General features: G+C 41.6%; 1 protein-coding gene across 1 annotated transcript in view; it reads left to right on the top strand.

The window, feature by feature from the left end:
• Positions 1 to 13,247, top strand: part of magi1b (membrane associated guanylate kinase, WW and PDZ domain containing 1b) — a 173,423-nt gene that overhangs the window by 114,439 nt on the left and 45,737 nt on the right. Inside the window, 5 exon segments of the mRNA XM_037786085.1 lie at positions 1,780 to 2,005; positions 3,173 to 3,255; positions 4,510 to 4,545; positions 10,615 to 10,672; positions 11,574 to 11,704. Of these exon segments, the coding sequence (XP_037642013.1) occupies positions 1,780 to 2,005; positions 3,173 to 3,255; positions 4,510 to 4,545; positions 10,615 to 10,672; positions 11,574 to 11,704 (534 nt within the window).

The raw sequence follows: 13,247 nt of genomic DNA, 5'->3' as shown, positions 1-13,247 counted from the left end.
TCCAATGGATTTAGGCACAATTTCCATTTATTTGGATACAAAATACTCGGCTGGAACAGGCCTCAAGGCTGCTGCTAAATTAAATTTGGCATCTTCACACAGGCAACAACAGCCAGTATGAAGTGTCATATTTGGCATTGGTCAGCACAGTGTGTACAGGCACTTGTCTACATTTTCACACAATTTTGCCTGCAACTCATCAACTGCCTGTCAAGAGATCGGCTGCACACTGTTGTCTTTTTCTTTTACTAGCTGTAGTCGTATGTTAACTCCTTGTTTTGCTGAACTTACTGTGACGCCCCATGTTCCTTTTAGCTGGTGTGTGGACACCTTTTAAAGCAAACACAGACGTGATGTCAGTGAGCACACAAGGCGGTTGCTCGCAGAGCCGTCGTCAACAGCAGCCTGAGAACATACTGTTTATTTTGGAGTATAACACTAGAATGTGATCCTGCTTTTCGGCAGCTCTGTTTGGTGAGAGAGAGAGAATCACGATGGATAAAGTGGGAGGGGATGCAAGTGGAGACAAGGTAGCAGGAAATTAAATAGAGAAAGAGGGGAGTGGCTAGGAAGGAGCAAAGTGGGCAAGTCTGAAAAGGGGTTAGACATAGAGAAAGAAAGAGAAGCAAGGGAGGATTGTATTTTGTGAAGGAGGATAAGCTCAGAAAATGAAGAAGTAGGAGAAAGAGCACAAAGGAGGTGGAGAGAGAGAGAGCACTTTGGTGTGGTGAGAGGCTGCAGAACACAAGAGCTTCTTTGATTGGTGAGTAAGTGGTCTCTGGGTTTGACTACATCTGCCTGTATCTATGCGTCCAAAAATGTAAAATAGTGCCATCTGGCTGCAAGCAGCAGAGGCTGGATGACTGAGCAACCTCCATTTTTGAAACCATTCTCAATGCAATCATTAGTGCCACATGATATGTCATTTGTGTTTGTGAGATTTAATTTGATTTCTTTAAAATGTTTGGAAGCATGATGCTGACATTAGTGTTTTTTTTTTTTTTTTAAAGCAGTTCTGTTAGTGATTATTCAGAAAATTCTCCTTTTTTGATCTGAAGCTCGTCTTGTGTGTTAGTAGGTCAGTAGGCATTGGGAGGAGGTTGACTCAGTCCTAAAAGCTGTTTCTGCCATGTGTTTTGTGAAGGTGGGACCAAAAGTTGTTTATTTGGCCGCCTGTGATCGTGCGAGCTCTGAGGGTGCCAGTCAAGTGTGAAAATGAGATAACAGGAAGCTAGGTGATAACACTTCAGAGGCCGTGGTTTTTAGGTGTGAACTGCCCACTCAGCAGTCTTTAACTGAAGTAAATGTCTCTGTAAGTGTAACAGTAACAGAGTTAAAAAAACTAGATGTGAAAGCTTTGGAAAGTCCTTGGACCGAGGCTTTCTAAAAACTCTTGAACTCCTCTCATCTTGGAAGAATGTGGACTGCACAGGTGAAAGAGATTTTCATTGATGTGAAAACATTTTAGAGATACAAAGGCAGCACAGTTGTAATTCTTGACACCTTTTTCCTTTCCATAGTTTCATTATTCTCAAAAAATGTCATGTTAACAACTTGGCTGAAACCGGTGCTGTATTTAGTGGTGTCATGCTCCTTAGAAATAAGCTCATCTCAGGCAGGGAGGTATTTGAAGCAATCTAATCTGCGGAAACCATTTTTGGTGTCGAGGCTCCTCTTGTGGCACTCACTGCTTTTTTTTGTTCCTGAAAGTGTTTTCAGCCTCCTTTTTAACTAAAAATGTTCTTAACACCGAAGCCATGTTTGCCTTAAATCCTCCAGGAGATTCTAGTGAATTAGACGAGATTCATCACTCAGTGCGCCCCTTCGCCCCCCGCAAGAGTGACCCGCCCTACGTTGGGAGAACCCCCTCACCATCGGCCACCACGGAGAGCACTCAGCAGTCTCACTCTAACCTGAGCCATCCTCCCCCGGAGGATCCTCTGGGAACTCTGCCTGACAACTGGGAGATGGCCTACACCGAGAACGGAGAGGTCTACTTCATAGAGTAAGTAGCTCATTAAGGTATTAATCAAAGTCTGGACATTAAATTTCCGCTCTGTTATCGGACATCAAGTGTAGAGACGAGGCACATTTTCTCAGGCTTTCATACGATTACCTTTTTCAGTTTGTAGTTCATGTTTCTACTTGTTGTTGTAGACACTAATCGAAAGCTTTGGAAAATGTGGAATTTTAAGAGATGTGAAAATCATCACAAACAATATAATGGAGCATAAACCAAGACCACAGTTAATCTATTCAGCTACTCACATGCAGCCACTATACTTGAATAAAAACAACATTTATAGCGGTGGAGTTTTTCTCATTGTTATTTATTAGACCTAGATTCTAATAGATTCAGATTACTAGTGAGGATTATAATGAGGTATGTCCGTAATAAGAACTGTGACCTTGTGAGATTCTCTTGTCCATTTATGAATACTCTTAAAGCATAGTCCACGTTCAGTGATTTATTAAAGACTCTTTTTCTGTGCTCTACACCAATTTCACACCAGGCAGTGATGAAGTGCGGCTCGGCGCGGTATTTACATTTTTCTGCGGCCGGGAGGCGTCTTCGTGCGTTTCAGGCGGGAAGAAATCCTTTGTAACAGAGGTCAATATGTCACAGGAGTCACAGGATCTGTTAACTGATTGGCTGCGGGTACTCTTTGGCCGGACTTCACTCGTAAAAGTTAAACTTTTCCCAACTTTTAGTTTGGCCGCACTTCGCCACAGAATTAAACGAGCAGCCGCCACAGCTTTTCATAGACATTGCATGGCAGCTCGCTGCTGGCTGCACTTCGCCGCCGCTCTGGTGTGAATTTGGCGTTACAGACAGCAGCTTTTGTCCAATCAAAGGCTGTTGTCTGTTATTAAAGTAAATGGTGGAAGAGCTTCTCCTCTAACAGATCATACTAGAGTTCTTTGTGTTTTCTTTAGGCTTTTATTTTGTAGACAAAATGGTTATGAAGGCACTGATTGTTGACTTTCATTGATATCATTAACTGATCAAAACAACCCCTCAGTTCATGATACACCAGCAAATCTTCATCTAAAAACGTGTCTTTAAATCCTGTCAACATCTTAGAAATCGTTCTTTGCCACATACAAGATTTTTCCATTATTATTTTCTCTCACCTCACGGTCATTTTACTTGTGTGTGTTTTTTGTTCAGCCACAATACAAAGACCACCTCCTGGATAGACCCTCGGTGCCTGGACAAGCCTCAGAAACCCCTGGAAGAATGTGAAGATGATGGTACGTTCATGTTTGAGCATGATCACCTATGAGATTGTGTAACGATTATTTTCATTGTTGATTAATCTGTCTTTTATTTTCTTAATGAATCGATTAATTGTTTGGTCTAAAAAATGTCAGAAAATGGTGAAAAATGGCGTTCAGTGTTTCCTGAAGCTCAAGATGACGTCCTCAAATGTCTTGTTTGGTCCACAACTCAAAGATATTCAGTTTACCATCATAGAGGAGTAAAGAAACCAGAAAGTATTCACATTTAAGAAGCTACAATCAAAGAGTTTTTCTTAAAAAAATACTATTAACTATCAAAATAGTTAGTGATTAATTTAACAACTAATCGATTAAGCAATGCAGCTCTATATACGTTACAGTCCTTTCAAACACAAACACATTGTTTGACACAGACTTGAACAGGACATCAGACATTCCTTGACTCTTTCTCTTTTATTTTAGTTTTTTGTCAAGTGTAAATAAACTGGTTTCTCCCTTACTGTCCCTTAAGTATTAAAGAAACAAACACCTGTTCATGTGTAAATTAAAGTCACAAATCACATATGTGTCCAATTAACTAGCGCTGTATTTAGATTCTAGTTTCTAACCAAAAGCATGGGTGAGAAAACACCTTTTCACTTCTTATTTCACAATGCGGTGTAGTTGTGAAAATCCCAGATGCTTATAGAAGCGTAGCTGTTCCCCCAGCAGCCTTTAGGTGTCAGTGTTGGGTCACGGAAACTGGTGAGAAGTCATTGGGGTTGCACTGCTCTGCTCTGCTCTGCTCCTTCTTTTCAGCTGTTTGTCAGAGCAAGATGCCCCACGGCTTCCTGGAATTAACTGCATCATTCGCATCATGCAGCTCAAATAAATAACGCCCTCACTGACCTCCACTGAGGCGTCGTGCCTGCTCATAGATGATTAACACTGATTTTTAATTACAAATACAAACACAGCGAGAAATACGTTTCATTTTTTTTCACATGAGGTAATGGGATTCCTACAATCATTTATTTCCCTACTCACAAATTGAAGTTTTCATGTCATTACCAGCTGTTTTGTTATTATCTAGGTTCAAATTCTACCTCAGCTCTGCTGCTTCAAACCGCACACAGAGATCCAGTCGTGATTTTTGTCACAGGAGGCTCTGGTTTTGATTAACTTTCAATCTAGCTGGCTGACTCACAGATGTGCACCTTCTCTCCCCTCTTCTTTTTCCATTTAACAACGATCCTGTGCTGCTGTGCCGTCCGTCCCGCTGAGCAGAAGGGGTCCACACAGAGGAGCTGGACAATGACTTAGGTAGGATCTTCTGTCATGTTTTATCAGTGTCACCTTTGGTTTGCAAACATCTGATTCATTGTTTCAATTCAAAAAGTTTCAGCTGAATTTAGAAAAAAATGAGTAAATGAAGATAATAGAGTCACAACAACAGTTAATAGTGCACATCTACATAATGACATGCAAAACAAACACCACCACCAGTGGCTCATCCAGAGTCATTTAACAGTTGGTGAGAGATGACAATGACTCTAATCATCTAGAAACGACACATTATGTCACGCTGACAGAGATTTGACCTTTATCATAGAGCCTACTCTCAGCATGTAGCTTTGATTTTTAACACTCTAGCTGTGTTTCTATTTTGAGGTATCGCATTAGAAAAGCTGTATGGAAACGGCAAAATTCGATCAATCTTCCTCAATTGTGCCAAAAAAAAAAAAGGTTTTACGCTCGCATGAGGTGGTTTTCGCCATTGTCGAAAAAGAGTTGATGGGCTAAATGGGTTATGGAAATGCCAAATAGGTTCTGACGTAGCGAACATTTAAAGGGATAGTTTGGCAGTTTTGAAGTGGGGTTGTATGAGGTGCTTATCCATAGTAGGTGTATTACTTAAAGTAGACGACGGTCAGCGTGTCCCCAGCATCGAGAAACAGACAAGAGCACCGACACTGGAGCAAAGCAATACAGTGTTGGGGACGGCAGAAAAATGTATTTTAGCCACCTAAAAGAAAGGCTCACCTAAAAAAAATCGATATCCTTTTAAGTGTACGCTATATTGAGAATATTTTTACCGCTTTATCTTGCCGTCAGACAGCCCTTTCCTTCTCCTTTTCGACAGGGAACTGAACTGAAAGTGAAACTTATCTTCACTCTCTCCAAAGCCAGCAGGCTCAGATGACAAAAACAGTATAGATACGTTTCACTTTCAGTTCAGTTCGACGTCGGAAAATATTCTAAATGTAGCGTACACTTAAACAGATATTGTTTTTTTGGGGGGGGGCCTTTCTTTTATGTGGCTAAAATATGTTTTTCTGCCGTCCCCGTCCATAGCACTGTATTGCTTTGCTCCAGTGTCGGTGCTCCTTTATATTTCTCCAAACTGGGGGCGTGCCGACCGTCATCTACTGTAGGTAATACACCGACTATGGATTAGAACCTCATACAACCCCACTTCAAAACACCTGAACTATCCCTTTAACTCACGCGACTGACCAGCTTTTTCTGTTGTCGACGTCTTCCCAGATATATCCCATAACGTGCGAATGCTTGTCTTCGTCTCTGGACAACATGAAACATGGCCAATACTAGCTGACATAAAAGAACAATTAAAACTTGCTCAAATTAAAACAAATTCCTGAAGTCCTACCAACCCTTATCTCTAACTCTAACTACCAAGGAGGGCGCTATCACTTTAACAGGAGGGAAACACTATTTGACGGGGGGACAGACTTCAACATAACACCGGTTCGCAACCTCTACTTCTACTGGTGGATTACAGCCATGCATAAAGCGAAGCCTATACCGCCAACTTCTAACGAAACTACACTGTAGCCAAGTTTATTTTTTTCCCAACTGCAGTTGATGGAAACACACCTAATTCACATTTCCTTTTTTGCGACATTTCAAGAGTTTGCTTAAGGTTTGCTTGACAGTCGAATGGAGACGCAGACACTGTGTGTGATCGGAAAGCCGGCCTTTATAACACAACTGTCAACTTCCTGCCCACACGCCACCAGAAAAACCAGACACGCTCACACCGTCATTCCATACGTAAGAGACGAGGGCTGATCCGAGGAAGATTGTTCTAATGATGATTTCCTAATGGGTGTCTGTCTGAGCCAGACGGCAACAGGCCTTTTTTTTCCTGGTGCACATCAGCGCGCTAACTAGCCTATCAGACACAGCAGCGCGGCCACTTGTGCAGGATAAATGGTGTCTGGAGATGGTGCCCTGCACTGTTATGAACGGGTAATGAATGATGTCACTCCATTAGAGGAGATATCTGATTAATGATAATAGTACATTAACAGACAGGGACAAACATGATAAACAAACATATTTCACATTATTCTCTTGTCTTTTTGTTGAATTTGGAATAACGCCGAATGTACTGCATATTGGTATTGACAAGAGAGAATGGAGGTTCTTTTAGCTTGTAACCAGTCTCAGTTTTGTAAAATGGGATTTGAAATGTTTTCATTCGCCCTAGGGAGTTATTCAGGAAGCTTATTTAAGTATCAGAATCCAGTATATCTTTTCATCATCTGCCAAAGCTGCATTAATCAATATGTTTTATATTAACAGTGAGTCAAATTACTAAATGTCACGTGAAAAGGGTCACTATACTTTTAGCCTCTTTCTAGCTCTTATTTTCCAACAATACAAACAGGACAGAACATCACTTGCAAAACCTCCTCCTGGACATCTGCAGGGCTTCAGTCTTGTTTGCGGCTCTCATTGTGAGGCACCTTAAACAGCTGCCATGTTAGAACCGTCAGACCAGACGAGTCCATAAGACAGCCCTCGACTGGATGTTCAATAATTATCGATCAGCACAATCCAATACAGGTGGGCACAGGAAGGTAATTAACTTGAGTTCTCTGAGGAGGAGCACACTCGAGGATTTTATCAACGCACAGCACACACTATAGAGATAAAATAGGAGTAGAACGGACATTCCCATTTAAATCAACGCAGCAGGATGGTCAGAGCGGCGGACGTTTTTATGTGCACTGTTGTAAAGACGGTAGCGAGCTACTTCCGTAAGAACTTCCATATTTATAAACCGACTTGCAGCAAGTCGCATGCTACAACAGCTGTCACGTACACAGCCATCGGATATGTGTCTCTATTCAGCCGCTGATTCGGCTCTGTGAATACCTCCGCTCCCGGTGTTGAACCGAAATCTGTGACCGCGGAGAGCCAGCAACACATGAGGTCACCATTTCTGACGGCTGTCTTAAAAAAAACGTGATCCCACTGTTGTATACCTATCATTTACTTTTCTTTTACAGTTTTAGTGAATATATCTTTAAGTTAAAAATATTGAAAGTAGGGCTGTCAATCGATTAAAATATTTAATCGCATGATTGTCCATAGTTAATCGTGATTACTCTCACATTTTTTATCTGTTCAAAATGTACCTTAAAGGGAGATTTGACAAGTATTTAATGCTCTTATCAACATGGGAGTGGGCAAATATGCTGCTTTATGCAAACATATGTATATATTTATTATTTGAAATCAACTAACAACAAAAAAATAATGACAAATATTGTCCAGAAACCCTCACAGGTACTGCATTTAGCATAAAAAAATATGCTCAAATCATAACATGGCATGTGTGTAAAGGGGAGACTCGTGTGTACCCGTAGAACACATTTTCATTCACATATCTTGATGTCAGAGGTCAAGGGACCCCACTGAAAATGGCCATGCCGGTTTTTCTTCGCCAAAATTTAGCATAAGTTTGGAGCGTTATTTAACCTCTTTCTCTGCAAACTGTGTTGTCTCGGTATTCTAGTTTCATATGACACCAGTGTCTTCACTCTAGCTTTAAAACTGAGCCCGTTACAGCCTCTGAAAGATCGATTGCGTTCCATAACAACTAACAACAATCGCCATTCTCTTTCGAACTAGTCAAATGACTACGGCAAACAGTCCAGTGTCTGTTCTACTCCTACTGTATATCTATGGCACACACACACACACACTCACACAAAGTGCCTCTGTAGTACATGCTTACTCAAGAGAAATCAATCGCAGCACAGTATCTAGAGAATGAGATGCAAATAGTTAAACATGTAATTCATCATGCTTGACTCCCCTCTGACATCACAATATGTTCTGTGGGAAGAGAGACACGGTGTGAGAAGAAAACACGGCTTAATGAGTGACACATTTCTTTCTCTGTCTTTCTCATTTGTGTTTCCACTGAAATGTATACCATAAGATTGTTGCAGCACCAAATGTCTCCACTCCCTCTCTCTCACACACACACACACACACACACACACACACAGGTGCTCCTCCAGGGGCGGAACCAGTGCGGTGTGAAATCAAGTGGGTGATTAAAATTTAACGCGAGGCGATGCGGGACGGCATTCCATTTAACGTTCCAGTTCAAAAATCTGAATGATAATTCAGCGTGCCCGCTTTGTGGGTTCACCCTGTACAACAACACTACCGCTGTAACCTTGCTTTCCCTTTTCGCTGCATTTGCTTTTTTTGTGTTAAGCTGCTTTTAGCGGGCGTAGAATATATGGAATTACAGTAACTCGAGTCGTTTGCAAGCATCAAATTGACAAGTGATTGCAGATTTGTCCGTGGTTGCTCACGGCTTACCTGGTCTGACAAACTGTAATGTGCAGCGGTGTGTCATGTACATACAATTTAAACATTCCCATCTGGCTTTTCTTTTTGCATCTGCTGCTGACTCCACTCCAACCAAGGGCCCTCCTCATTAGAAAGCAGAGGGAGGCTCTCCAAGTTGGATGATTGTAATTACCATCTACTTGCACACGGGGCGAGGGCTTAATTGGCCGAGGGTAATGATATGTAAAACTGATACATCACGGGAGAGGATTATTGGACAATCTGTGTTTGTAGCCAATTAGAAACCTCTGACATTATCTGTGTGGAGGCCAGCCAATAATCAGTGCTGCTGTAATCAGACGGCTCTGTTGGAGATAACAGCAAACACTGAAGAAATACAGTAACCATCGGGCAATTACACGCCGCTGAAGTAGGCCCAGTTATATTCATATCTTTTCCCAATCAGCGTTGATTACGATGAATTTAAAAGTGTCTGCACGTGTGTGCTAGCATCGCTATCCTCAATGCTATCCTCTCAAATGAAGCCGGTTTTCAGTCAAGTCAAGGGGCGGTCTTCGTCCACAAAGGTTGACTCATGTAAGGACGTACACAGAGAGACCACAGCCACTCTACCGTTGTGTTTTATCCAAGGACAAGTATCTTTTCACCAGTATAGGCAACAAAATAAGTAGAAATGTGCTTCTTTGTTATAATCTATGGCAGGGCTGGGCGATTTGTTGTCAAAATCTTCTATCACAGTACAGGTCATTATATATCTCGATAACGCCATCTATCAAGATAGCATGTTGTCTGGTAGTTCAATTAATAGTCTATATAAAATAACCACATAGTAAAGTCTGTTTTTGTATACTCCTGTGTGAATGAAATACTTGACAAAGTACTGAGTATTTTCTCATTTACATCAGAAGTTTAGTGCAAAATAAACACAACCGCTTCAAGTGAAATTACAGAGAAAAAAAATTATAAATAATTCCATATATAAACATTTGTTAATTGCATTGAACTGAGTGGTGATGTAAAGTGTGAATAAATTCAAAACCGCAATCTGTAAATAATATTCCCCTCGAAATATTTCACATCAGATTTTTCGGAGAAATCTGAGGTTGTTTTTGAAGCCGGGGATCAAACCGCCAACCTCGTGGTTAAAGGACAACCCGCTTTACCAACTGAGCTACAGTCGTCCCTTAAAAAAAAATATCATCCAATCGTTTTCACACTTTCCCCTGCACATGGTCAGACTTTTCAAATCAAGCGTTTTATTGTGTGTTTTTGTGCAAATGGTTTCAAAGCCTGGATTATTCTTCCAGTACTTCCTCTCCTCCCTCCAGTCCCCCCTCCTTCTCACTCTTACCTGTCTTTCCTTCCTTGCTTTTTTTTCTCCCCGTCCTCTCTCTGACCCCCCATCACCACTCCTTTCTCCCACCTCCTTTCATCTCTCCATCCCTCAATCCATCCACCCATCCATCTGTACCCAGGGGGGTCTTGCTCTGTTCTTATCTGATGTGTGGAAATGTCAGCAGTGTGAGGGGACAAGGAAGAGGGTGGGAAGGGAGGGTGCAGCCAGACAGCCTGTGAAGCTGTTGAGTCACTCTAGCCCTGGAGATTGACTGACAGGCAGACACAATGGAGAGGCAAAAGGTCTCTGCTGGGGCCTTGCCTCTAATGACTCAACACACGGCCCCACAGCAACTTCACAGCTTTGAGTTTTCCTCATTTACTCACTTTTCTTTTTCCCTCTTGTGTTTTCTTTAGAACTTCCACCAGGATGGGAGAAAATCGACGATCCAGTGTACGGGGTCTACTATGTTGAGTAAGTGACATACTCCTATGCAAATGGACAGGCTGACGCTGCACACGCAGAAAGAAGAAGAAGACCTTCTTGCACCTGAGTAGAAATGATTTCACCCCAAAACAAAAGAAACTCTTGACTCCTCTTACTGTAAAGAGGAGCAGCTCCATCGTGTGTACAGTTCTTGCCCGTAAGACGTCACCGCCACATTTTCACTGCAGCTATTTCGGTCGTTTGTGTACTGGAAAAAATGTAGGCCATTTTGTTTGTGTCGTTATCATTTGGGAAAACATGCAGCGAATGTGTGTATGCAGATGTGTGCATCTCATCTTGTGTGAAGCCCCTAGGCCTCAGCATTAATATGAATACGTTTCATGCGTTTTTTTTATGTTGTTCAAAGCAGCACCTGGGGGGCTCTAGGCTATGGCATTTCAATGTTTTCCCCCTTCTTTGTCTCTGCAATTTCTTCTTCTAATATACCTTATTCGCCTTCATTTGCTGTACCAACGTGGTGCACTCAGGTGTCATTTCTCAGGTTGCCTTCTGTGAATTAAGCCATCATCAAAATGGCTATTATTTGATGTGATCTGTGGGCGTGATTGTGTCAGAGAGGGTTTCCTGTGTGAGTATGGATTGCGTACTGTGTATTAATCAAAGCTTATCGCCATGTGTCCCCCCCTTTCTCTCTTGACCCTATCTCTCTCTCCTCTATTACCTTATCCTCTCCTCTGTGTCTGTTCTCCCTCCCCGCTGCGCTCCACTTCCCCGCTGATATTTACTTCTTGTCCTACATCCTGTTTTCTATTCTGCTCCTATTATTCATTCCTCCTCCCCGTCCTTCATTTCCTATTCCTCAAACCTTCCATCCAACTCGTCCCTCCTTCCTTCCTTCCTTCCTTCCTTCCTTCCGCCCATCCCAAAGTCATATCAACAGGAAGACCCAGTATGAGAATCCAGTGCTGGAGGCTAAGAGGCGCAGGCAGCTGGAGCAGCAGCCTCAGCAGCCTCAGCCCCAAAGCCAGCAGCCACCCGAAGGTGAGCGCTACATCCGAGGTTCGTTCACAAGCCCCCACCAAGGGCGTCATTTCCTTTCCTTCTATTCATGTGTGTGACTGAGTTGTCTGTCTCTCTATATCTATGTCTGTCTCTGTATGTGTGTGTGTGAGATTGTGTCTTTAGAGCAACTACTGCTCCAGTATTACTTGTTGTTGCCTGCTGCTGACTTATGATTTGCTAAGTGCCCTTCCATAAAGGCATACCTATTATTTGCGGCTGCACCACGCAGCCTTTTTTTGAAGTTAATTTCAGTTTTTCTGTGTTCGGACACTTGTTTTGCGGTAATAACCTGAGAGCTTATTGTTCTTGAGTGAAAGAAAGGTAAGTTTGTCTTCAGCTGAAAATGATCTGCCTGCTAAAGAGAGCCTCTTTTCTAATTAGTGCTAAGTGCTACCACCGGTAATAACGCTGATGATTTAGCTCGCACAGCTGCCAAAACGCATCTAATTGATAACCTTAGGTTCCTCCCGCTTCCGGTCTTAAACCTTATGCATTCACAGGACGCCCTGCAGAGAGATTAATTGTAAAATGCAGGCCGGCCCACATAGGAACTCTCCTATCGCGCTCCACCTTCTGCTCAGTCAGCAGAAATCATTCGATTCCACTCGATTACCTGCTGATTTTTTTTTTTTTTCCTCCCCCGTCTGAAAGCTCAATCTCTCTTCAAAACAAAACAAAACTCAATACCATCAAGCCGGGTTTTTCCCGATTTTTTTTTTTTTTCACTTCTGCATTGATTCTGTCTCACTGTTAAGAATATTAATGAAGGGTGTAGTCTGATCGGGGCCGTGATGCCGTAACAAGGTGATTAATCAGAGACGCTAGCCATTATGAGGAAATGGGTTGTTCTGTTTTCACACACACATTTTTATTGAATAGGGAGATGTGAAATAGTGTTAAAAGCTTCATGAATTTTGTGCGACTTGTTTAACCTGAGGTTAGCTGAAACTGTAATGTAGTGTTTAACATATCTTATAGCAGGGTTATTATAGTAAACTAAAACGAAAACAAAACAAAAATAAGCAGAAACTTAATAAAAATGATATCCTTTAAGAAAAACTAAAACTAAACTGTTTCTTGATTGAAAAAAATACGTAATAACTTAAATTAATTTCAGTTTTAGCTGTAAAATATCACTACCAAAAAAAAGAGCGACTTTCCGTCAACTCTCGTGACATTGAACTACAGAAATTGAACGCACTTCACCTTCGAGGAGATGGCGCTATGCTGCAATTGCTTCACATTGGACACTAAAGTAGCACAAAGATTACACATTAAACATAATGGCCATTCCCACACAGTTCTCTAATGTATGTTTATGTAGCTACATTCTTCTGAGACATTAACAAAAACAAACTACTGTAAAACTAAACATATGAAAAATAAAATAAAATCATTCTGAAAAACTGAAACTAAAACCAGTAAACTGAAACCAAACTAAAATGAAAATCGAAAAGTCTAAAATAAAAATGAATTATTCAAAACTATAACCTTGCTTGGTAGTCAAAGTTGGTTTAACCACATAAATTCATATCAAGCA

This window comes from Sebastes umbrosus, chromosome 1 (assembly GCF_015220745.1).
Source record: "Sebastes umbrosus isolate fSebUmb1 chromosome 1, fSebUmb1.pri, whole genome shotgun sequence".
Classification (NCBI taxonomy): domain Eukaryota; kingdom Metazoa; phylum Chordata; class Actinopteri; order Perciformes; family Sebastidae; genus Sebastes; species Sebastes umbrosus.
This window is presented reverse-complemented; position numbering and strand designations above follow the sequence as displayed.